Below are 27,176 nucleotides of genomic sequence, written 5' to 3'. Positions count from 1 at the left end.
TGCCAACATGTGTTTAATATAGATGTAATTATTTTTCTAGAGTACTTTTAATCCACTATCATTTGAACCCATGGATATGTAGGCCTGACAACATTTAAGCAAATTTAGACTATAAATATCTTTTATGTTATCATAAGCACTGCAGAAACATCCTTGTCCTGTGGTTGATGAAAAGGCTATTCTTGTCTCCTTTGAGGAGACCCAAGGCTGCATTCTCTCTGGACAACACCACTGAACGCAGAATTATTCTGAGTGTAACCTTGAAAGTAACATGTGGATTGATATAACTTGGGCTGGCCTCATTCCTGCTGGTCAACTTTTTCTTGAGCAAGATTAAAAAGAAAAAAAACTTCCCACTTAAAAATATTTTTATTAGATTTATTTAGGAGGGTGGCACACACATGCCAAGATCAGAGGCCAACTTGTGAGAGTTGGGACCCTCTTTCCCCCATATGAGCTCCAGGGATCAAACTCAGATTTAGGCTTGGCTGCAAGTCCTTTCACCCACTGAACCATCTCTCCAGCCTGGCATCCCATTATTTAATAGAAGCCGCACTTCATTATTACAACTGATATTTTGACAAGTACATGTCTAGAAACAACGGTTTCATTTGTATAGATGGATTAAAGCTGCTCGAGTCCCAGACTCCATGATAATTAGAAAATTCAACAAATCTTCTATTTTATTTAGGAAAATGGGCCTAATAAAAAGATCAGGAATTGAAAACACAGGAAGAGTTCAAGACCACTCATTGGGCTCACTCGCTCTTATGGTGCAAGTCTCCCCCCTAACATCTTTACAATCAAAAGAGTGAATGAAAAGCCAATCAATAGTCAGAAAATTCTAAGCCAACCGGCAGTCAAAACATTACTTTCCGGGGTTGGGGATTTAGCTCAGTGGTAGAGCACTTGCCTAGCAAGCGCAAGGCCCTGGGTTCGGTCCCCCGCTCCAAAAAAAGAACCAAAAAAAACAAAAACAAAAACAAAAACAAAAACATTACTTTCCAAATAGGACTATCTCGTTGGACTACTATGATACAATCTCCAGGATATTTTGTAAGGAGAAGCATAGAGGGCTATAACTGTGACAAATATTTGACACTACGCACCGGGAAGTATTAATATGCTGTATTTCCAGGACATTTTAAATGCACTATGTTATAGGATAAATTCTGCCATCCTCACATTTACTCATATTTACATATTGATGTGACCTAACCCCCAGCACCTGATAATTCGACCATAGGAGACAAGGACACAAGAGATGTAGTTACGTTAAAGTGAGGTCGTTAGGACAGGCACAGTGGCATGTACCAGCACTTGGAGGCAGAGGCAGGTGGATCTCTGAGTTTGAGGTCAGCCTTGTCATAGCTAGGGCTACACAGAAAGAACCTGCTTCAAAACCAAGTAGGAGGGTGGATCTGTGGACTGAGGGTGGACTCTGACCCCGTGTGATAGAACAGGAGATGGGGACACAGACACACAAAGGGAGACCCAGGAGCAAGACACCATCTGCAAGGCATGGGCCAAGGCCTCAGGAAAACCAGCCCTGCTCATATCTTGATCTTGGGCTTGCGGCTCTCAGAACTGAAAGAAAAATAACTGTTTTTCAATCTACTGGTGCTGTGGTATTTTATGTGACAGTCCTTGAAGACAAAAAACAGTTTCCCATTGTATAGATGAGGATGAAAACTGGCTTTCCTGAATATGCCTCATCTCACAGCTTTGACTGTAAGTCCAGGTCAGTGGCTGCTTAATTATGAAACAAACTGGAGAAAGATAAAAAAAAAAAAAGAGGCAAAACAGCAGCCAATGTTAATTGAATATCAAGCTGGCAGCTTAGTCACTGGAGGCTAATTATCTCAAATCACTTCAGATTTGGCAATTGGACCATGTGGCCAACGGGATCTAAGCCCTAAGGGCCAAAACGTGGGGAGAGAGAAAGAGGCTTGGCACCACAAACTCAAACTGCTTTCAGTTATCACATTGCTACCGGTTTAATTGGGATGGTTTCCTGAAAATAATAACAGGTCATTTAAATAAGTAAAAACAAGTCTATGAAGTTTCCAAAGAACTAAGAATGGTATTCTACTCAGAATTGAGATTTTTATACACAAGAATAATAACGTGGCAGTTACACAGAGGTGATAGTTGCCAGGAACAAAAAGAGGACAGATAAAATGAATAAAGATCGACTCTGCAAACCTGTAGTTGAGGTACTATCCTAGTCACTCTTCTATTGCGTGTGACTATTATGTGTGTCTACTATGAGGAGATGCCATGACCAAGGCAACTCTTAAAACTGACAGCATTTAACTGGGGGCTTGTTTACAGCTTCAGAGGTTCAGTCCATCATCACAGTGGGAATCATGAGAGCACACGGGCAGACATGGTGCTGAACAGTAGTAGCTGAGAGCTTCATCCTGATCTGTGGGCAGAGAGAGAGGAGAGGAGAGGAGAGGAGAGGAGAGGAGAGGAGGGGAGGGGAGGGGAGAGGAGGGGACAGGAGGGGAGAGGAGGGGAGGGAAGGGAGAGGGAGGGAAGGGAGGGTAGGGAGGGAGGAGAGGGAGGGAGGAAGGGAAGGCCTGACATGGACTCTTAAAATCTCAAAGCTTACCCCCTTGTCTGGTGACACACTTCCTCCACTAAGGCCACACCTCCTAATCCCTGTAATCCTTCAAACAGTTCCACTCCCTGGTAACCCAGCATTCGCATATAAGAGCCTATGGGAACCATTCTTATTCAAACCTCCACAAATAAAATGTATGGGTTTTTTCCTCTAAGAAGAAAGCTTAGCTCTAGAAACAACTATCTCAGAATCAGTGAACATGTGTAGGAACCATATTTTAACCTAAAGCCTATTTCTGGTAGAAGCTAACTGTAGCTCACTGAGTAACGCGTTTGACCCACAGACATGATGGATCAAGCATGAGTTCCCAGCCACCTGATCCTTATTAGTGAGTTCCAAGCCAGATGAGGGATCCTGCTTTAAAAACAGACAAGGTGCGTGGCAGCTGAAGGGCCGCACCCAAGGCTGACATCTGGCTTCCATGTATGCACAGGCACTCACATACATATACCTGTAGACACATACATACATACTGTGTGTGCATGTGTGTGTGTGATGAATGAATAAATAGAAAAGGTCCTGAAAATATCAGGTGTGAGGCAATAAATGTAAATGCACCCTATAGCATCTTGTCATTAGAAACCCGTGAAGGTTTAAATGGATTTATACCACATGAATTCAAAGCCTCCTAGCACAGGATGATGCATTTATGAATGTGTATGTATGGCATATATGTATTGTGTGAATATGCATGTGCGTGTGTGTGTGTGTGTGTGTGTGTGTGTGTGTGTGTGTGCAGTCAGTTCTTTCTGTCTGCTGTGTATTATAGGGATGGATATGGATTGGGTCACTAGCCCTGCATGGCAAACACTTTTACCAGGGAGCCATCTTGCTGGCCCCACATTTTTATCTTTAATAGAAGGCTTATGCTTAAATAATATAGAGACTTTATTATTTGGATTTTTAATAAAGTCTAATATCAATGATTCTGAATTACAGTAACCTTACAGTATCCTTGGGGGAAATTGGCTCCAGGACCCCTCAGATAGCAATGTCTAAGCATGCTCAGGATGCTTACATAAACGGCACTGTGACTGCACATAAATGCATATATCCTGCTTATACTAAAATCACCTCTGGATGACAGATAACATGTGATACAATGCCAATGTGATATATGAACTGTCGTTACACTGTTTATGGAAAGGTGACAAGAGAAAGGGCTGCATGGGCTCAGAACAGATGCAAACTACTGAAATACTCTCAGGCCAAGGCTGGCTGACTCTGCAAACGTGGAGACCACCGGTATGGAGGCTCACCGTAAAAACAACAGAAACAACACAAAGTTCAGCTTCAAAAGAACCTAACAGGAAAGGCTGAGTGTTGGTGGTGCACGCCATGCTCCCAGCATTCAGAGAGGCTGAGGCAGGAGGATATGGATTTAAGACAACACAGATTACAAAGTAGGACTCTGTCTCAGAAAACGTTTAAATAACTTGGGATATATCTCAGTGCCAAAGTGCTGGCCTAGCATGTGTAAGTCAATCCCCAGTACTGTGTAAGGGGAAAAAATCAAAAACAGAAAATGGGGTGGGGAAGATAGAAATGAAATGAGGTGGTCACAAACTGATGAACGGTGATCTAGGAGGTAAATGCCTGGTATTTGAGTATGCTGTCCTGGGCACCCTCTCTCATTCTACTTTGGAATATGTTTCAAGTTCTTCATAACAAATAAATAAATGAATTCTTCATAGGTGATAGATGGATGGATGGATGGATGGATGGATGGATGGATGGATGGATAGACAGATGTTTGAAGGATGGATCAGTGTGCCCAGAGTCAAAGCTAGCACTCTATTATAACAAAGCAGCCCAGGGCCTCCTTTCGTCCCTGAATAATACCTTCCTACATCAAGCTACGCCATAACCCTTCTTACACGATCTGCTAAGTATGTTTTATCCCTCTGGACAACCCAACTTTCAAGTCCAATCAGGTGTTCAAGCGAGAGTCTTGTGACTTTCTCTTCTGGAATACAGGATGGTTTGCTGCCCATAGATCAGGGGTAAAATGGCTGAAAAGAAATTCTCATCTACCCAGGGACTTTGTTTCTCTTTCCCAGTTTTTACCTGGCAACCTTGCCTGGGTTAGCACCAGGAAATTAGCTATCAGGAACTCCAAAGATAGTCTCTCCCACCAAAATCACCTCTCTAAATTTGAACACACAAAAAGCACCCAAAAGAGTCTAAAATCTGATGGTTGAGAATATTACTACTATTCAATATTAGTATTATTTCTATGTGTGTGTGTTTGTGCATGTGTGCATGCAAGAGTACACCTGCAAGGGAGTGTGGGAGTCTGAGAGGGCCTATGCATGTGTGTAGACGATAAAGTTCATTTCTTCGGTATTTGCTTTGTTTGACTGTTATGTTTAAGACATGGTTTCTCACTGGCCTAGAACTAACCAAATAGGCTAGGGGCTGAGCCCTAAGGAACCACTGCCTCTGCCTTCCAAGTGCTGGAATTAAAAACATCTGATTTTAATCACCAGACCGAAATTTATTTTCACACTGGTTTGGGGAGTTGGACTCAGGTCCTTGCGTCTTCACAACTGAGTCATCCTCAAGTCCATGAAAACACTCTTCTGGAAGGTGAAAGTCACTTACCTCCATTGAAAAGTGGGTCTCTTCCCATGATAAACATGAGGAAAAGTCTGGCTTTTAATTTGCTCTAGAAATAGCAAGCTCAACCTTTAGGAATTTTAAAGACTAGAATTAACTTATTGCAAAGATACTCAAAAGATATCTTGTTCTGCTTTTTAAAGTGAAAGTTTAAGGAACATCAGACATTAGGGGAACTGGACTAAGATTGAGAAGAGAGAATTCTACAGATCTGGTCAGGTTTGAAGGATGGATCAGTGTCCCCAGGTTCAAAGCTAGCACTCTATTGTTATAAAGCAGTCCAGGACTTCCTTTCATTCCTGGATAACGCCTTCCTACATCCTGCCACAGTCATTAGTTTTTTGTCTCTAAGGTACGGAATCAGGTCACTCCTTCATCCATCTCTAACCTCTGTCCTGCCCTAGAAAATCTATTTTTTGTGTTTTCTCAACTTACCTCAGCTGTTTTCTCTCTTCTCTGTCGTGCTTAGGCCTGCCTCTCTGCCACTTGCCCTGTGCAATACCCAACTAGAAATAGGGTTCATGTAGCCCAGTATTCTTTGTTTGATGGGTCCCCAAGAGGCTTCCTGCTGTAGTGGGTGGACATGAATCACAAACTGTAGTTTGCATCTGGTCAATGACCCTGGCCACATTCCAGGATTCTTTGATTCAACCATGCCCATCCCGAGGACCAGAAAGAGACTGATCAAACCAGACAAGACAAACCAATGAGCGTGGTCCTATTGAAATCCCTTTGAAAAGAAGCAGGGGGAAGGATGTGTAAAACTACCTGGGTCTTACCCACTATTGCCACGCCCACATCAGTCTCCTAGATGTTTTCAAAGTCTTTGGCACCTACAAAATAAACCATCCCTCCAGACTAGAAAGATGTGGGTTAGAGAACAGAACCAAGTACTGCCCTTCTTCACTGTTTTCACTAAATCGCATTAGCCCTTTCTTTCTGCCCGAAGCATCTACCTTCTTAACCACATTATACTACACATTTGAGCCCCAGGTCTCCACCAGAAGGCTATTTTCAGCTTACTTTCCCTTCAGACCCAATGGACTATCGGCAAACGTTAAAAGGAAAGAAACCCAGCCATTTCCATAACACTACGTGGGATTCATGTCTAGAGAGTACAACCAGACTCTCGGGGATCCATCAAACCAGAAGAATTACTAAGCTAAGTGAACCCAACTTCTAGATGGTGGGTCTTATAGAATGCAACAGGCAAGGAGGCATGCCTAAAAATGGTGGAAAATACAGAAAACATTTAGACGGTTCCATGGTCTATTTTTTTTTTACTACAACTCTGTTCGTTATTCTAATACATAGAGCAAGTTGTCAGCATTTCCAACGGGAGTCTATTCTAGTCTACTAAGTCACCTGAGGTGTTTTAGAGATTAATTTCTCTCCTTTCTAGGTTAATATTTAGGAGCAGGGCAGGGAAACACTAACCCACTAAGAAAACAACAGTGATGTCAGGTAAGTTCCTGTTGGTATCTACAGATTGTGCCTCACTTCCCTCTTCCTAAAACCAGGTCATGGAGGAAACAAGGCTGCAGAGATGTGAATGTTTCCTCTACATAGCTTAGCCACTCATCTTGCTGAAAATTAGAGGGCAAGAGAAGAAGCAGCTAATAGGTCTTTCTCAGCCTCCGTTACTTGGTCAGGCACTAGCTACAAGCATTTATCAATCCATCAATATCACAATCCCAAAAAGACAAAGCTAAAGAGGAGGCATTTTATATATGTGTGTGTGTGTGTGTGTGTGTGTGTGTATGTGTGTGTGTGTATATATATATGCGTGTATATATATATGAGTGTGTGTATATGTATATGTGTATGTGTGTGTATATATATGTATATGTGTATGTGTGTGTGTGAACATGGAAACTTGTGGAGAAACTGGAGGTTGGAGGCGAAGGGTTGGTGTCTGTTCTTTTAAACCTTTAAACCCCAACCTCAAGGATGTGGGGATAGAGATGCAGAAAACAGACATCTTCCTTCTTGCTGTTTTCCTTTAACATCCACAAAAGGTGAATGATTCTCCAGTGACAAACAGCTAAAAACAGCAGTACTAAAATCAACTGCAAGAGCATAGAGCGGTTTTATTTCTGATTTTTAACTTAGGACAAACTTTCTCACAGCATGTGGCATTGATGAGGGCAAGAATAGGAGATTCCGCCATGAAATCAAGACAAGACTCCATCTTGATGGAATCTGAATCCTAATTCGCAGGGTCCTTTTTCCCTTTCCAAATAACTGGACCTGGCCATTTTCCTCCTGGAGTCCTCCTCTCCAACGTCCTTGTAGAGGGCATAGGCAGCCCCTTACCTAGCCAACCTCCCAAGGAACTAAGTAGAAAAGGTTGCCCCCCACCACCACCGCTGAGAATTGTGCATCCCCCCCCCATCCTCTCCAGAGGTTCGAAAGCTCCAAACCCAACTGTCAGCTTAATAGGAATGAGGAATGGGCATTTCCTCACCTAACCAAGATCAAAGTAAGGAAAATATCTGCTGCAGCTAGTGAGAGGGGGCATGGATGGAGTACAGGACTGGGAGTGAGGTGGGCTACCCTACCTGGCAGCTCTGGTGCTTCCAGGCCTGGAATTTCCCTATTGTCTGAGTCTCAACCCTCCTAAACGTATCTCCTCCATAAACCAGACATAAGTCCTCCAATCCTGCTCTGCCTACCCTCAGAGTTCAAATAAGGACAACCTTCATTAACAATGTCTTTTATCCCTGGCCAAATCAATGCTTTGTCTCCATGTGCTGGGCTAATTTCTCATCCCAAATCACTTCCCTGGCCAGAACCTGGGGGGACCATGCACTTGCGGGCTAGACTAGAGGAACCCCTGGAAAGCGACTGTTTTCTGAAGGAACACACCATGTGGTAAACAATGTGTAGTAGAAAATATCAGATTCCTCTCTGGCTGTCATGGTGCCCACTGCATTCTGAACGCCTTTACGGCTTCTTGACTGAAGATAAGAGAAGCCTGTGTATGTTTTCCACACAAATGGTGGAAAGTAATAAAATAAACTTCAAAGATGCGCTCCCACATACTCTCGGCCTCTGCGCTATTTGCAACAAAAGCAGGAAGAAGGAGGAAGCTGGTGTGGTAGGCATAGGGTCAGAAGTGCACCCTTCCTGGTGCAAGGCCCCTTTCCTTGGAGAATTGACAACTAGTTGGCGCTGGTCCTGAGAGTTGGAGGAGTCGTAGAAGGGACCTCCTTTCCTGTTTGACACCCGTGCCACTAAAGGCAAGGCAAGTTCTAGAGTACGCTTGGAGACAAATGGCGATAAACATGCCTTGTCCTTGCCCCAGGCCCCAAGGAACACACATTCTCCCATAATGTTGAATGCTAGACCCCAGCACTGCATAGCTATGGGTTCTGCCCATGTAGGGACTCAAGTGCAGACAGAGCCAGGCTCCCCTCTCCCAACGTGGTCTCCCCGCAAAAGTATGGGGCGTTGCCTCCTTACCTAGAGCCTCCAGCCAGGTATGACAAAATAAAAGTGAAAGTCGGAGGCTGGCTAAGGAGCAAGAAGTACACACGGTCAAGCAAAAAGAGTCATACAATTTCAAGCTCAGGATTTTTACTTGTTACTAGGGGGAAAGTTGGCCACAGAAAGGAAATAAGAGGAAGGACACGGAAATAGGCCAATGCAAAGGCTATTCCACCTGGTTTCGGCGATTCAGTCATCACCAGGGGTTTCCTTTTCTAAGAATCTTGGCTCCCGCTGCCAAAAAAAAACAAAAAAACAAAAAAACAAAAAACCGCACGCAGCAAGCAGCAAGCAGCTCAGGACGGTGGCCCAACCAATGCAAACACCAGTCCCTCGGCCCAGCTCTTTTAGGTGTCTCCCAGGAGCGTCATAACGTGTCAGCTCTACAGGTACTCCAAAACAATCGTCTCCGTGAGTCCCGGGTCGCAGAAAGCCACTCGGTGGCCGCGGGAAGCCAGAAGCTCCTACCTGCGCAGCGGGTCGGGCGGGGCAGGCGCACAGGCGCGCACATACGCGCGTACACCCGAGCCGCGCGCTCGCTTCCTATTGGCGAAATCGAAAGGGCGGGGCCGGCCAGACCCAAAACAAACAACCTGCGCCCAGGGAGCCTCTGTGGCCGCGCCGCCGCGTGGCCCGGGCCTGATGAACGCCGTGGGGGGAGCCGCGGCCACCTCGGCCACCTAGTTCCCCCACCCCTTGGCCGTGGGCGCCCAGGCCCCGCCCCCGCGGAGCCGCCGCAGGGTTATATTGGGCCGGACCGAAGGTGGAGGCGAGATTCTGCTGCGGCCGGCCAGCGCTGACATGCTGCCGGGGAGGCCAGAGGTGGCAAGGCGGCTGCGGGTGCGGCGGCCTCGGAGACTCCTTTCTATGGGCTCTCGAGGCTGAAGACGTCTTATCCTCAAAAGTAGCGGGTGCCCCATCAGAGGTCAGCTCGGTGTCTAAGACCTAGACATCCAGCGAAGGAACACTTTTGGACGCCTGGACGGAGAGCAGATGCGCTGGCTCTTTCCTCCCAGCACGAAATTCTAAGGCTTGCGTGTCCTGGCCCCCGCTTCGCAGGGTGGCCCCTCATTCCTCGCTTGTCTTCCGCCCAAAGTCTCCAAACCTCGGAGTAAGGACAGCATTGCACCAACTTCTACTACTCCACTCCTCAGTTCACTCAACACTCACAACCCCTCCAAAGAAACATTCCAGCGGAGGACAACCTTACGGAAAAGCGTCTCTCTCCGAAAGACGCAGGAGCGGTCCTTCCTGGGAGAAGATAGCCTGAGCGGGCCACGGGATCGCCACTCGCTTCCTACGACCTCGCAGGAAAGGGGTAATAGCGCCGGACGGGAAGCACCAGAGCCGGCATGAAATTGGAGGTATTTGCCCCACGCGCAGCCCACGGGGACAAGATGGGCAGTGACCTGGAGGGGGCCGGCAGCAGCGACGTGCCATCTCCGCTGTCCGCGGCTGGCGACGACTCCTTAGGCTCTGACGGGGACTGTGCAGCCAACAGCCCGGCGGCGGGCAGAGGCGCCGTGGATCTGGAAGGCGGCGGCGGCGAGAGGAATTCGAGTGGCGGGGCGAGCACCCAAGACGATCCCGAGGTGACCGATGGCAGCAGAACGCAGGCCTCCCCGGTGGGGCCGTGCGCGGGCAGCGTGGGCGGCGGTGAGGGCGCGCGCAGCAAGCCGTACACGCGGCGGCCCAAGCCCCCCTACTCCTACATCGCACTCATCGCCATGGCCATCCGCGACTCCGCGGGCGGACGCCTGACGCTGGCCGAGATCAACGAGTACCTCATGGGCAAGTTCCCCTTTTTCCGGGGCAGCTACACGGGCTGGCGCAACTCCGTGCGCCACAACCTCTCGCTCAACGACTGTTTCGTCAAGGTGCTGCGCGACCCCTCGCGGCCCTGGGGCAAGGACAATTACTGGATGCTCAACCCCAACAGCGAATACACCTTCGCCGACGGGGTCTTCCGCCGCCGCCGCAAGCGCCTCAGCCACCGGACCACAGTCTCCGCATCGGGGCTACGGCCGGAGGAAGCCCCACCCGGACCTGCGGGGACCCCGCAGCCCGCGCCCACCGCCGGCTCCTCCCCAATCGCGCGCTCGCCCGCTCGCCAGGAGGAGGGCTCCAGCCCGGCGAGCAAGTTCTCCAGCTCCTTCGCCATCGACAGCATCCTCAGCAAGCCGTTTCGCAGCCGCCGCGACGGCGACCCGGCTCTGGGGGTGCAGCTACCCTGGAGCGCTGCTCCCTGCCCGCCGCTGCGCGCCTATCCCGCGCTCCTTCCCGCGTCGTCCGGCGGTGCCCTGCTGCCGCTCTGTGCTTACGGCGCGGGCGAGCCCACGCTGCTGGCGTCGCGCGGGGCCGAGGTGCAGCCCGCGGCGCCCCTGTTGCTGGCGCCCCTCTCCACCGCGGCCCCAGCCAAGCCATTTCGAGGTCCGGAGACCGCCGGCGCGGCGCACCTGTACTGCCCCCTACGGCTGCCCACGGCCCTGCAGGCGGCCGCGGCCTGCGGTCCGGGTCCGCACCTGTCCTACCGGGTGGAGACGCTGCTAGCTTGACAGGAGCTTGGAGCTCTGCTGGTGGGTCTAGGGTGGAGTTGGGAGCACCTTTTGTCATGGAGGGCACCTTTTGTCATGGAGGTTGGAATGCGGGCTCCAGGGCTGTGCACTTTCCACCTTCCCCGAGGAATAGAGATTTTTTTTTCAACTCTCCATCAAATGTGCCTTAAAGTTAAGCATTTTGTCCCAAGTGTTTTAACTTAGTCCAGAATAGTTCCTTTGTCTTTTCTAACTTTACAGAGGATCAAAGCTGTTCTTTTCTATTTCATGGCCAGGCCTGTACTCTCCCGCAAAGAGGCTTTCCTCTCCCTCCTATTGTGTTGCACCTTCTGCTGATTTTTCTTCCCCACCCACGAAAAAAGAAAAAAAGAAAAAAAAATGAACATCAGGGAACCATTCCATGGGGATAAATGGTGACTACTGTTTGGGGTTTTGAGACTCCGCTGGGTGTAAATGTGTGTCTTTCACAGGAGTGACTGCGTGTGAGAGAGCTGTCAATCTTCCAGTCATTTTCTCTGCTATCAACCAATGCTTCACTGTGCCAAAAACAAGGGGAAATGTTGTTGGGTTTTTGTAATTAAATTATTTATATATTTTTGAAACCTGAATTGAAATGTTGCAGGCAACGGCTACAGCTTTATTAGTGGTTACCTAACTGTGGTCTTCTTGGGCCGAGCAATTTCTTTAAAGGAAAAGTTAACATATGTTTGTGGGGTGCCAGGGCCACCACCACGTGAAACCAAGTGTGATTTTTATTTTAATATTATTTGTGTCTGTATATATATTCGTGTATAAATTTTATGAAGCCCAGGCATACTACTTGTTTTTTTTTTTTTAATAAAATTCACAATTGATCTACAAAACACTTTGTGGTGGTAGATTGGGGTAGATATTTTTGCTACTGGTCCCCCTCCCCAAATGGGTTCAGAGTTGAGTATCAAAAAAAAAAATAGTCCTTCATACTGAGATCAAAATTTGTGGTTTCATTTTCAGATATTGCTTTACAATGTTTAGGATGAGTCTTCCATTAATAGGGTTCCCTGGACTCAAAAAACTCAGGAGTTGGGTTCCCTAGACTCAAAGACATTCAGGAGTTAGCAAAATACACAGACATCTGCCTGTTCTCTCCTCCTAAGAACCTTTAGCAGGCCAGGTGAGGTACGCAAACTGCTTTTGGTCTGGTGGACATTTTCAAGTCAGTGGATTGATGCTGGAAACTTGATCTTAGGGTAAAAGTTATTTGACACATCAAAAATGCCTTCAGGCAATTTTCAGGGCAACTTGAATGCCCGTGTTTTTATGAAAACAAAGCTACCTTTTCGTGAACTAAAACATTTGCTTGTGTGTGAACACTTGTGTGATCGAGGTAATTATTGTAAACATGGACCTGATTCCCTGGTAAGTTCCAAAGCAACAGGTCCCTAACATCCATGCATTAGAAGAGTTCAGACAGAATATCTGGGCCTCCTTGCCAGCCTTCCCACACTTAGGTAAATAAAGCCCATCTTGAACCTGACAGAAAGCTGACCACGGGATCTTAACATTTCCAGAAGAAGGCAGTGAGTTTGTTAGAGGATGCTCCTTTGGGGACAGGGATACAAGAAAGCCTTCAGTGAATGGGGTTCTAATTACTCAGTATTATTCATAAGAATGTTAGTAACTAGGTTGGGTTGTTACAAAAGGTAGACAAAGCTGAAGCAAACCAAACAGGAAAGAGGAGGGCAGGCTCCCCTCCTGGGAATTATGTTCAACTGCAAGCTCCTGCTTCTGAGAGAGCAGGAGTGTTTAGCTTGCACAACCACCTCTGCTTTCTACCTGACTTCTCTCCAGTTAGGCACGTTATCTGTGCAGAGTGCTGCTGCCTGTGTTCTGAAAGCCAACATCCGTGTGCCCACCGGTCCTTGCTCCTTTTTCTTCAGATGGCATGTTCACTACCATTTTGCTGTTCACTAAAATCACCGTTTATATCAAAGAATACAAAAACCGATTTAAATGGGAAAGGTGTTTTTAAATCACAGCTGTCTCTCCTCCCCTCCTAATAAAGGCAACACACGGCTCCCTCCTAAGTCTTAGGGTTTTCAAAGGAATTGTTGAGAGTCCTGGACTGTGAGTTTCGGTCTCAGTTGGGCTTTTCGTTGTCAGATCTATATCCTCTACTTTGCAGTGTGTATTTTCTGGGTGCTAGGCCTCCAGAGAGAGAGAACAGCTTCACTGGGGATGGGGGAGGGGGGCTGTGCAAAGACTTTTATTTCAGACCACATGGCTTCAAAAGATAGAAACACTCGATGGCCTTCTGTGCTGAAGCTGGAAGGACCAAGTCTGAGCTCAGCATCTTTGAAGCCTTCAGACTTGTTGCACCAGCTCTGGCTGGTGATGAACTTGATCAAGGGTAGTCCAAGAGCATCCAGTGTTCTGGAGTCTCTGCTGCTTGAGTGAGGTGGGCAGGGGAAATCCAAAGCCTCCACTTCTGAATAAACAGCCTCCAGCTTTTTCTAGAACTGAGTCAGATTCTTGACACTCCCACCCCCAGTACCCTGCAACATACACAAAAGCCAAGCTCCCCACCAGCAAATAAAGACTCTCCTAGAAGCTCAAGGAAGCTTTCCAGGGTTAGCCTTGCTGACCTGTGAGCATCAGTGAGTAAATCCTACTGTGTCCGCTCTCACCCACTTTGAAGTTTCACAAGTTACATTCTGGGAATGTATATCCACACTCAACATACAAAACAAATTCACAGACTGAGATAAACTCATGTCTTTGGATCTAAGAAAGGACACTCCCTTTATATACAAGGAAACAGTGGCCTGAGGGCTGTCTTTAAGTGTCCCACTCTGAGTGACAGGTCGAGCTCTGAAACCCAGAGACAGCAACTCCCAAGTCAGAATTCTTTCCACAATTATGCAGATATTTCAGACCCAGACGTACTTCAGCCAGGACTTAGCTGAACCACATGAAATTGTCTCAGTTCACTTTTATGACAAAGATGATCAGATCTCCCAAGTGTCAAGTGGTTTCTCTCATTACCAAAACCTTACCCTCTGCTCCTCCCCAAACTGTCCTTTTATTTTATTTTATTATTTTTACAAATTGGCTGCTGGAACTTTAGACCAGCACTTCACCCCCTTACGCATGCTAGTGCCAGCACTCCCTTCTACAGAGTCCCATAGGTACATTCCTGCAGACTGCAGGGAACAGAATTCTACTTGGAAAAGGATGCCTTCAAGGACCTGCCTGTGATGCAGAGCCCCTCCTAACTGTTTTCCCATACCAGCTATCAAACAAGCAGACAAACAAACAAAAGCCCCTTGTTCTAAGTAGAGAAGAAAGCAGACTGTCTCTCCTTTATGTTCAAATTTTAGCTTTAAAAAGCTAACTCAATCTATTTACATTCACATTACGGGGAGGGGTGTTGACTGTCACCAAATGTAAAAGGATTTTGCTTCTCTCTGGTACTGTTTTATTGTAATTCTTTTGACCACAATAGCTGAGCTTTGCTTCAGTTCTAGAAATTAGACTCCGAGAGTCCTTTTGTAAATATGCCGTGCCGTCCAACACCACAGTCCTTCTCTCTTAAGTTACAGACTTTATAGTCCCCTAATGAGACCATTAAACTTTTGTTGTGCTTTAACAACGTAATTTGTTAATTCTTAATGTTGTCAACAAATGGCCCTAATAAGTAGATTCCAAGAAGATCATGATCAAAACCATAAAGCAGTAACTCGCCCCAGATTCCAGGATCTCTTTCAACTTGGCAAAGATTCCAGGGTCACGAAGCACTGATGAGTGTACCATTCTTGGCCCCTATCTTTTCAGCATTATTGAGATGGGCGAGTGACCAGAAGCAAATGTCATGCCTGTCACTGGCCAACTCCTGCGCAGACTGGAAGAGAACTGCACCAACCTTGGCTCTGGGAACCTACAGCTAAACATAAACATCCACATGGACCATACTTTCCAGCCTGCCCTAGACCTCTTTGCTGCTGAGGAAGTTCCGCTTTAAGAACATGCTGTAACTGAGCCTTTTGGTCACATCTAGTCTATGATCTAATATACAGATTCATATGTTTGTTGCTTCTGATAGCCAGTTTCTAACCATTGGGGAAAGGTGGGAAGATTTTGCAATCTGTCTATTAAAACTTGAGAGCCTCTCTCTCTCTCTCTCTCTCTCTCTCTCTCTCTCTCTCTCTCTCTCTCACGCACACACACACACCAGGCAAAGCCCACTCAAAAAGAGCTTAAACAAAATGCTAAGAAGGGTTACCCTAGGGAAGGGATCATCCCCGTGGGTTTCATAGAGTGAAAACTGGGAGAGTAATATCATGAAAACTCCCACGCAGTGTCAAAGATGACAATAAGTAATTTTTTTCTTCTTCCTACCCTCAGTTGGATCAAGTGCATAGCAGCAGTGTAAAACAAGGTTAAAGGTACCCCCAGATGTTGCAAAATCTACCAGAGACCGTTAACATAGAAGGAGCACTTCAGCTTGTCACTCTGATGTCACAGGGAGTATTTTCAGTAATATTTCCTCCCAGTGTGTTCTTGGCGATCTCAATTTCTCACTTGAAGTATCAGTTTCATCAGTCATGAAACCCTGGCACACTTCTTTGAGGAGGCAAGAGGCAGAAGCTAAGAGACTCTGGGCTGTTTTCAAGAGACTTCATCATAAACAAGGTGTTTAGGACTTAGACACTGAGTTGAGAGATGAAGTCCATCCTTCATTTGTTTATTTAAGAGAATTCTTAGGACTACAGAGACGATACAACTTAAGATTACAGTGGTCACTCAGGAGTCTGAAGATATGGAAATACATATGCCCACATGTCTGTATAGATGCAACCAGAAAATAAACTAGTCATTAAATGTGAGAAGCCTTAAGGAAGATAAATCCTGAAACTAGAGCCCTAAAACCAGCCCAAACTATAACTCACATTTAGACTTAGGAAAATATATTCCAGGTAAATATTTAGACTCAGGAATGAATGATTAAAGAGGGCTAAACAATTGTCCTTACAGAAAGAACTGCTCTGTGGGAGAACCGCTTTTTTTCTTGGGGAGCCCATATTCCCTCTGGTGTCTTCTAGTCCTGGAATCCTGGTTTTCCCTTTCTAGAGGGGATATTGGACAATTGTTTCCAAAACTGGACATTACCCATGTCCCCAGCAACCAAAGAGTGGCCAGTAAGACTCAAACCTCAAACATAGGTGGTCTTAAAGTGTTTCTCCCTTGTGGTGGAAAATACTTTGTCTTTTACCAAAGCTGCTCTTGCTCCCGGGCCTAAACCTGATCGTCTGACATTACTGGCATACTGCCAAGCAACCAGAATGCTATGGGGGTCTTTTATCTTCTTGGAAAACTATCCTTATCCCAGTGGTTTCCTTGGACATTTCAGTGCCCCAGCTGAAGGATGGCAGGTACCAGAAGCCAGGAAAACAATAAAGCAGAAGTGGAAATTCAACAGCATGGCAAGCTCTCTGCACTGGGCCAGAGCACTATGGGCACCTGGGAGTGCTGTTCAGGTTGCTCAGAGATTCAGAGGCATCTTTAAGGCTTTGAAGGGTAAGATTTGTGCACTTCATGTCCTTGATACCCTTAAAGTGGCCAGAGCAGATTGATGATTGCCAGGGGTAGGCCAAGGGAACTCCCAGGCGGTGGAACTGATCTCTGTGTTGACTGTCATGGTTGTTCTGTTACTATATGTACTGCTGACATTTAAGTCACGTACCTAAAAGTGGGGGTGCGAATTTTACCTCAATCACTCTCACTTGAAGATTTGTTCTTATGGGAATTATAATAGTTAAGTTTCTTACTTACCAACAGCTAAATTAAAGGAGGTAACCCTTCTTTTGTGGAATTCATTTAACTGCAACTTTTTAGGGGGTATACCTGAAGGAAAGGTAGACTCTCCTGTACTCCTAAAGTTAGACACAGCCCCTCATGGCTTTCTGGACTTGGGCAAAGCTGTACATGTCAAAAGTGCGTATTACTCTTCAGTAAGGGAATATGGGCCACAAATACAAATTGGGCACACACTTTTCAATGCTATGTGGGTTGAGAAAAGATGGACATGAACAGAGAGGACAGCCCAAATGGGAAGAAGATTGAAAAGAGACTTAAAAAAAAGAGTGGTTCCCAGGATCCTTCTCATTCCTAGGATATAGCCCAAAGCCCAGAACCCTTAAAGAAAGAATTCATTTTTAAAAAAGGCCTGAGCTTAAAGTGACTGGGTTCCAAGGCGCCCACATATGATCAAACATGCTCAGCCATCCCGGCTTTTAGAAAGCAGTCCTCCTCCATTAAAGAGGGCCCATGAATGCAGATCACTCTGTGTCCTGACCTCACCTGCACTCCAATTCTGTAATCACGAGTGTCAGAATGCTAGAGCAATGTTGAGCAAACATAACACTTTTGACCCCTCAGAGAAGTTACACACAGCTAGCAATCTGAAACAGAATAATTATTAGTTGTCTTATTCATTAGATGAGCCCGTTTGAGTAATAGCCTCAGGGAGCATTTATAAATGCAATAAAAGACCTCATCACAGTCAAATGCACAAGGATGTGGCTCGTTCTAAGTTTTGGCTGAAGCAAACCCCTGAGCCCAGGAATGCGTGGATGGAGGATCTTGAATGCATGTGTGGAGGACTTTGTTCCTGTTTCTTTCCTGGGCCTGGTTCTGCATCTGCTTCAGAAACACAATTAGACTTGGGAGTTTGAATTGGTAAGACAAACTTGCCAATGTGGATCCCCTAAAAAACAATGGGCTGGTGTTTTTCAAAACATAACTCCAGTATGACTTGTGGAAAGTGAGGTGTGGTGACTCTGGTTTTCCTACCATGCTATGTCCCTGAGCAAAGCTGAAGTACCTGAGCTCACAGATTGGGGCCCCAGAACCCTATCTTGCTCAATGAGTCACAGGAAATGAAAACCACTGTATATTTAGTCAGTGTTGATTCAAGAGGATCCAGAGCCAGCCCCCAGCAGGGCTCAAGACAGGTTAGTTGCACTGTGAGTCATGAAAGAGAGACAAAAACTCTACCAAAGTCCTCTCATACACTGTTCTGTTGGCCTCACCAATCCAACCCATAACCCCTCCCACTGGAACCAGTTGGCTACACAATTCTAGATGAATAGAGATTCTACTAAATGGGGAATATGAGAGTAAGTGACACAGATAGGCACTGCTGTGACTTCCCCTCTTACCCTTCTGCTAATGGCAAAGCCTAGGAGGACTTATGCTCTAACCAGGGAAGACTCAGTCTCTGTGTACCCAACAAACTATCTCCATGAACACATACCACAGTTTTCAAAGACAATCAACTTTTTGACAACCTTAAGCTATGTATTATGTCCCTCGCTGGCGGAGGTGCTGGAATGAAATGATCCATGATTCTCTGCTCCCTTACTCTCTTTGCTCTGTGAGAGGACGAAACCACACTATCACCTAGTATGCCCAGTAGCCAGACACTAGATACAGCTGTAAGACAGAAGCAGTCTGAAGGATAAGGGGATTGGTACACTCAAACATATGTGCACCAAATCTCTGCTCTGCCAGGCTCAGGAAACACACCAGTTTGAAAGAGTGCTGATGTTTTGCTAGAACCTTCTAGGAATTGAACATAAAGAGAAGCCACAGAATCGATATGTCACAATCTGCCACAGATAAATCACAATGAGCTTTCCCTCCCAGTGGCCATTATTCCCAGTGACTAATGCTACAGGGTGTAATTGGAACCAATTTGCTTCGAAATTCCTTGGACAGATAATCTCAGGAGAGAAAGAAAATACAGGATGTGGTACACCAGGCAATATAGTCTTGCTTCAGGCACCACAGCCATGAGGATAACACAGAATTCATTGGGGTCCGCTCTGCTGCACACAGGAAGCTCCTCCAACCCTGATCCAGTGTCAGCCACTGTCTGGCTCCTCAGTCTCTCTGCCTCTGCTCCCTTACTCTCTTTGCTCTGTGAGAGGACGAAACCACACTATCACCTAGTATGCCCAGTAGCCAGACACTAGATACAGCTGTAAGACAGAAGCAGTCTGAAGGATAAGGGGATTGGTACACTCAAACATATGTGCACCAAATCTCTGCTCTGCCAGGCTCAGGAAACACACCAGTTTGAAAGAGTGCTGATGTTTTGCTAGAGAAGTCTGCACCTCCCACCAGTATCACCACCTTACTTTCCTAGGGACCAGAAGACGCACCCCTTTGGCCAGTAAAGATGACAGTAAGAGTATATCATCCCTCCCCCTTCCTCATCCCTTCCTGAAGGACTATTTTAGACACTACTACATCTTCCATGGATAAAAATTTCCCCCAGCCAGTTAGTTGGCAGTCAAACAAGTAGTTATCTCAGAGTGGGGGCAGGAGTGTGGTGGGCTGGTAACTGGCAGGTACTACAAAAAAAACCATACCACTAAGCCTCCCAGCTAAGGACCTAGGACCTGGAGAAGGCCCCAGAAAGAGCTGAGGCAGCCAGTTCCTAGCCAGGAATACAGATGGGATTGGAAGCCAGACTGCACCCTGGGTTGCTGAAGGACTTGTTGGCAGACCGATCTGTCTACCCAGCCTTCTTTCAGTTGAGGTGCCTTCAGAAACAAACACCCAGAAAAGAAGCAGAGTATCAGCTAACCTAACAAATAAAAGGGAGACAAACAAGCCTAAAGCAGAAGGTGGCAGGTCCAGGGTGGTTTGCCAAGTCAGATGTCACCAAGAATCTGTACTTCCAGAGCTGAAGGCCACAAGGACACTCAAGACTGTGTGAGGTGTTTGTTGCACAACGACCCCTCTAGTGACTGGGGATGAGAGGATATTGGCTAAGAAGACAAAACCTGATTCCTTGCCCTGTCTGAGCTGCCATGCATTAAATTTGGTGGCTTCTCTCAGTGCCTCCAAGAATAACCCAGAGCAGACACAGCAACTGACAGCAAGCAGTCTTCCCTGTTCTGTCCCACTAGCACAAATAATGTCCTCCCAGTGAAGACTGAGCATCCCCACCAGGCACACTGATTTGGACCGTGGTCTATGATTTGTAGTACCTGCCAATACTCATGGTACAAATATTTCTACGGTGGCCATTGCTCTACACAAAGTGGATAAAGTGGAGTCTAGCACATAGTGAGCACTGAGTATGGTCAGCTATGCAGAGCAGCTTGGGAGGCCAGGACTGAAGGAGGTAGTTCCTGGCTGTCCAGAAGTCTCTACACTCCAGCAGCTGCTTCAGTGCAGAAATCATTCTGGAAGACAGAGATCAAGAATGATAGTTTCTTTTGTGAGACAGTCTTTTAACACCACAATGAATGAGGCAGTTCTATTAAATGTGGGATCACAGAGGGAAGACCTGAGTGTTTGGGAATTGGTGTAGTGCAGGGCTCAGAACAAAGGTCTGTTTGTTATTACAAACATTACCATATACAGTGAGATGACTTGATATAACGTATGTATTATAAGATGATTGAATTGAGCTAATTAAGACATACATTCATTTCACATCTTCTCATTTCTTGTTGTGAGAACATTAAAGAGCCATTCTCCAGGCAAATTTCTTCTGTTTAATTTTCTGTCGTTTTTCTGTCACCGTTTAAACGTCTCTCTGTGTAGCTCAGGCTACTTTTAAACTCACAATTCTCCTACCTCCGTCTTCTGAATGCTGGGATTAAAGGTGTGGACCATCAGGCCTGGCACAGATTTTAAATGTATCATATATTACTATTGTCACCATACTGTACAGCAGATGGCCAGAACTGCCGTCTAACTCTAACTTTGTACTTCTGATCAACATCTCCCAGCCATATTTCCCACTGCCTTGGCAGTCACCATTCCCTATCCTGTGTCTCTGAGTTCAACTTTTTCAGACTCCATATAAAAGTGAGAACACGAAGCATCCGTCCTTCAGTGCCAGGCTTGCCTTTGGAGTCATAATGTAGTCATTCAATTGCTAGGCTTGCCGTCCATTCTACGATGGCTTTCATTCATCAAGCTTTGCTGAAGAAGAGAATTAAAATTCTAGGTCCATCCATGCTGTCAGAACCATAGGATTCCTCATCTTCCAAAGGCTTTACCGGATTGCTTGTGTCTATACACAATCACCATATACTTTTTAATCCTACCATCAAATGACAAGCACTTCAGTTCATCCCACAGCCAGACTGCTATGAATACAAACGTGCTGACATTTCTTCAGCACGCTCTTTTCGTAATCTTTGGTTATTTCGTGATTCGTGGTTATTGGTTCAAAGCACAGTTCTATTTTAAAATTATTTGGGAGTCTTTGTCCACTTCCATAACAGCTATGCTAATGTATGTTCCTGCCAACAGTGTAGACGGATCCCTTGTCTCTGACCCTGGCTTACAGAAATCTTTAGACATTTCTAAATTAATGCTTTATTTTGAGATTACAATTACAATAATTTACCCTTCCCTTTCCTCTCTCTGGATTCTCCTATATACTCCTCCTTATTCTCTTTCAAATTTATGCTTTCTTTTCTTCATTAATATACCCTTCAAATCTATGTACTGTTGCATGTTTTCAGGGCTGTCCAGGCATTCGGTCTTTTTGATAGCAGCCATTCTAACAGGCATGGCATAATACCACATTGTACCTTTAATTTGCATTTATCTGGTCAGTAGCCATGTGAACATTTTATCATGTACCTATTATTCAGTTGTATGTATTCTGTTAGGAAATAGCTATTCCATTTTTAAGACCAGATTACTTGTTTTCTTGCCATTTAGTTGTGACAGTTCCGTGTACATTTTAATAATGGATACCACATCTTCCTTTTGTACATACAGTTTGGAGACTTGTCATGCATCTGTGTAAAATAAAGGCATTCCATTGAATTGTTCGTATAGGAAGGCTAGAGCTAACATAAAGTTCTTCTCTGGCCCTTACTAAGTTTTAAATCTTTACGGCACCACATACCATACAGCACGGAAGCCAAGGTAAGGGTGCAACCCAGTGGGGTTGGGGATTTAGCTCAGCGGTAGAGTGCTTGCCTAGCAAGCGCAAGGCCCTGGGTTCAGTCCCCAGCTCCGAAAAAAAGAAAAGAAAAGAAAAAGAGTGCAACCCAGCCCCTGCCCTGGGCCTCTTGCTGTAAACAGGCAAGCACAGGACGGTGGCACCACGGAGCTGAGAGTAGATACAAGGTGTGCAGCTGAAAGACGCATCACACTCATGGCTCTGGGCATTCTGAAAGCCGTTGTATTTCTGCTGACACCAGAACCATGACTAAGCTGAGCTGGGAGTGGAAAAACCTTTTCAGGTGGAAGGAATCGTGTGGACAGTGGCGTGGAGCCAAAAGAGAGCACGTGCAGCCAGGGGACTGCAAACTGTCCATGCTCAGAAGCTGCAGAACCTGTGTTCTGTCACGAGAAAGGAGGCGAGGGAGGCAAGCTGTAGTCTGAAGGGCCTTGGTGTGTATTCTGAAGATAATGCAGTCAACAACGTGCTTGCAACTGGAGACCGACCTTGACCCCCACAAGAATAACACTGCCTGCTCTGGGGAGTACAGAGCGAAGGGGACAGAACCAGAAGCAACCAGGAGAGGCTGTCACATGAGCTAGGTGAGTCAGAATGGTCTGAATCAACACGGCACCATCGGGATGGAAAGGAGGCAGGTTTCAACAAGCAATGGAGGTACATCCCCCAGACTGGAAGATGACTGAACATGGAGGTTATAAAGAGGGCATTGGTGGACAGAGGGAGCCATTCACACAGCCAAGGCAGCAAGTAGCATTCTCTCCCTCTCTCTCTCTCTCTCTCTCTGTGTGTGTGTGTGTGTGTGTGTGTGTGTGTACACACTCATGGGCAGTTTTTCTGCACCATCATGTCACACATTAATAAAAGACAGCCACATGAAATCATAATAATTTTGACTCTCATTTACATTTTTTTAACCAGGAAGAATAAAGCATTTTGAAGAAAGTACGAGATTTCCTTTGGATGTCATTAATTGAATCAGGAATCACCTGCGTTCCATACAAATGGGGCTTTGAGCACATACACATCTGTGTATGTAGGAGATGGGGATTCGCACGTTTGCTGAAGCTCTTAAGACAGATCTGCTGAGCACAGGCGAGAACAGGACAGCCAAGCCCAAGCGTGTAAGAATTTAAGGTCTGAGTAAAGGATGAGTGTGTAGCCCCGGGCTCCATCCGTAGCATTTATTAGTAAACAAATAACCCTTGAAGGGAGAGAAGCAAGAGAGGACACTATAAAACCAAAAGGAAACTGCTTGATCAGAGACCCAGAGTCTTAGCTAGTGGCTTCTAACCAGGTTCCTGTCCTTCGTCAATGAGTTTGATCGGTAGCAAGGCCCACAGTGATTTCGGGGAAATTGCTGCAGAGAAATGGGGTGACGCCATGAGATGAGGAGCAGCCGAGGGTCAGGCTGGGCTAGGAACAGGAGCAGGGAGAGGAGAGATTCCTCCCAAGAATGCTAACTCAAAAAGATCAAGGAGTTTTCAGGAAAGGTGGTGTTAGGAGAGGAAGTCTCAGACACATGTGGTAAGAAGGGGACGGGGGATGAGCAGGAGACAGGCAGAGGTCCACAATGAAGGGGAAATGAGAAGAAAGCATCATGAGGTAGGTATGATATCATGATGAAACCCTCTCCTCAACGTGCTAATCGAAAACTGCTTTGAAATGAGGCAGGAGAGCAGCATCATGCAGACCCTTGAGAAGGGCAGGTCTAGGTCAGGGAGGACACCACAGTCAAGAAATAAGGCCTTCTAGAAAGAGGACAGGCATAGTCAGCAGTAACCTAGGGTGGCAGTTAGAAGGTCCGACAGCCTGAGTGGCTCTCTTTCTTGACTCTCCTGGCTCTCTGGTCCCTCAACTTCAGTTTCAGCTTTAGGCTGCCAAGCAAGAAAAGGCCTCTCACCTTCCTAGGGCTCTCCGTGGGCCACCTTAGAATAACTAGACTAGCAGTTAGGGACTGGAATGAGGCTTGTGGAGTCCTCAGAGGTATGGTTTCTATGACAACAGGTAAATAGGTGACCTACCTCATGTAAAGGCAGGAAGAAAAAGATGCTCATTTTCTTAAGATGACATAGAATTAAAGCTCCAGCATGAAGTAGTGATGTGTGTTTTTAACCCCAGAACTCACGATGCAGAGGTAGGTGGCTCTCAGTGAGTTCAAAGCCAGTCACATCCACTGACCAAGTTCCAGATTAGCTGGAGTACACAGAAAGACCCTCTCTCAAAAACAGCAGCAAACATTTCAAAAGGGGGTGTAGTCCCGGTGCTTCTCATCTGGACAGCTTTGGGGGAGGAAATAGGGTGAACGGACAGCAATAGAATACGGAATGAATGAGGCAGTCCTGAATTAGAGTTAAGGGTCGTTTGATGTCACATGAGATCCTTGATCCACCTGAACTTCTCTTTTTTATAGGTAGAGAGTACAAGGTGGAGCGAGGGCTGTAGGCCTTGCAAGGGGCACAAGAATCACATTAAGATATACATACAAATTTTATATGCAATGGATATAGGTGTTTGCACACATGCGTGCACGCACACGCACACACGCGCGCGCGCACACACACAGTACACAGCACAGATAGCCTACTCCACAAATGGTAATCAGTATTAATATTAGTAATACTACACCCTTAATGATGAAATCAATCCTCATCAAATCAACTTATAATTATACAAATTACACAATTTACCATGAGGTGGACACTTGGAGGAAACAGTCCCTCAGTACCTTTTAACTAAATTACCTGGAATTTGATCTACAGGATTATATTATTTATGCTGCAAATCAAAGCCACGTAGGTCTCTGCCAACATGCATATTGTATCAAGCATGCCAAGAAACATACACCTCTAATGTTACTGATTGTGCAATTAGCTCATTTGGTCTTTAAGGGAAAATACTCCAGGTCTTCAGGAACCATGGGAGGGACTCCAGAAACTTTAGGCTGTGTATGAGATGTCTTGAGCCTCCCATAGGAATTTTTGTCTGTGGAGAGAATGCATTGAAGAAATTGAAGTATATCTATTTAAATCTCCTTATTTCTGTCTTCAGCAAGCTCCATGAACCCAAGATAAGTAAATTCTAGCTACTTCTTTTTTTTTCTTCAGCCCAGAAATTGTGCCTTTAGGTTCATACTGTTAAAACAGAAACTGGCTCAAATAGTCCTAAGACTAGGCACCCATTTTGTTTCTTTGTATTTCTTTACCATCAGAAAATTTCCCTCTCCCTCTCCCTCTCCCCCTCCCTCCCTCCCTCCCTCTCCCTCTCCCTCTCCCTCTCCCTCTCTCTCTCTCTCTTCCTTCCATCTGCCCTAGGAGTCCTCTCTAAAGATAAGCTAAGGGTCCTCTTGACAGGAAAAGGACATACAGTCTTTGATCCCAGAAATAGAAAGCATGCTACAAGCTGGACAGCCTGCCTGGATCCCTTCTGTTTCAAAGAGACCCGAAGCCTCCCTGGCCAGCAGGCCACAATGGGTAACAGGCTGATCTACAAGATTACTAAGAGCCAGTGAAATCTAATCCAGCCTCATGCCCCTCACCAAGATAAAAGTCCAAGATCCAGAGCCCGACATGCCTGTGGGAAAGGTATAAGGGCATTCGTAGCAGAAATTAGGGACCCATTCCAAGTCCCTGGGTAAGAGGACTCATCAGAGAACGGCACAAACTCTTATTGCTACCAAAAGAAGGGCATATCCTTTGACTCCATAAATGCTGTCAACTTCTACTGGTTAAAATCATAATAATAAGCAAGCAGAGGAAAAATGTGGCCTTTCTAACTAATAAAGACTGGCGACAAATCCTATTTTTGATTATTAATTTTAAATAGCTAAAAAATGAAGTGGACAAAATCATTGTTTTATTTATGCAACAACAACAAAAACAACAACAATAGTTTGTGGCAAGTAAGCAATAAACATGTGAAACAAGGTTCATTTTGTGATTCAAATGCAAATGTAAACCGTAATGACCTGTGTCTGTTGGCTATTGGCAAATACTTAAAAGTGAGGTAGAACTGAGAGTTGGTAAGGCTTTGTTTGAGGAAATAGGCAGTTCACACAATGTTAATGGGGCTGTAAATTGGAGCAACATTTTCACAGGGCAATTTGGCAATATCTATTAAAATGTAAAGTGCACATAGCCTTTGACCCAGCAATTCCAAGGCTAGGAATTTACCCTCAGGGTATGATCTCTCCACTGGGCATAGGTACACTTACACCAGGGTGTGTGTGTGTGTGTGTGTGTGTGTGTGTGTGTGTGTCTGTGTGTGCGCGCGCGCAGGCAGTAGTATTCGTGATCTCCCCAAATGGAAAAGAATTTAATGCCAGTTTTAAGAAACTCCCTCACTTCCTTAGGGTGCAAACACACAGTAGGCTGCTAGGCAGCTTTGAAGTACCTGAGAGAATCGTGCTTCGGAAACGTGTCTAAGAAAACGCTGTCATGTGGGAAAAGCCGGTGGTAGAAACCACACATTGATGTTGAAGGAAATAAAGGTTCACCCTGAAGATCTTTAACTATACGTCCACAGATGCAGCCATGTACAGGAATGTTTACACAGAGAGGGAGATACAAGAGAAGGTCTAAGTAAGGCTGACTTGTAGCTCCTTCTGGGTAATAGTAGGGCCAGACAGATCTGGGGTGTAGAGGGATGTTTTCACATCTACCTTCTTATTCTGTGTGAAAAAGTTGTTTTATTGAGTGTGTGGTGATTTGTCATTTAAATCACTACATTAAAGAAAACCAAGGGGAAGCAAGAGTGAGGTGGAGGAGGGAAGGCCTCAGGGAGGGGAGGAGGGAGGAAGGGAAGGGGAAACAGAAGAAAAGGAAAAAACTCCATCGTCTCGCCAAACTTCACAGACACTAACTGTGCTTCTCATAAATGAAATCAAGGCCCTTGGCTTCGTTCA

The 27,176-nt window shown here is 45.8% G+C and overlaps 1 protein-coding gene across 1 annotated transcript; it reads left to right on the top strand.

Annotated features, from left to right (window-relative positions):
* Positions 1-9,523: 9,523 nt before the first annotated feature.
* On the top strand, positions 9,524-12,157 carry Foxq1 (forkhead box Q1). Its single transcript, NM_022858.2, has one exon. The coding sequence runs from the start codon at positions 10,090-10,092 to the stop codon at positions 11,290-11,292; it is 1,203 nt and encodes a 400-aa protein (NP_074049.2). The 5' UTR covers positions 9,524-10,089; the 3' UTR covers positions 11,293-12,157.
* Positions 12,158-27,176: the final 15,019 nt, after the last annotated feature.

The sequence above is a fragment of the Rattus norvegicus genome, chromosome 17, assembly GCF_036323735.1.
Source record: "Rattus norvegicus strain BN/NHsdMcwi chromosome 17, GRCr8, whole genome shotgun sequence".
Lineage (NCBI taxonomy): Eukaryota > Metazoa > Chordata > Mammalia > Rodentia > Muridae > Rattus > Rattus norvegicus.
The sequence above is the reverse complement of the archived record's forward strand: the minus strand, read 5'-3'. Positions and strand labels throughout refer to the sequence as shown.

Coding starts and splice junctions, on each gene's coding strand:
- Foxq1 (NM_022858.2), top strand. CDS start 10,090: ATGAAATTGGAGGTATTTGCCCCACGCGCAGCCCACGGGGACAAGATG.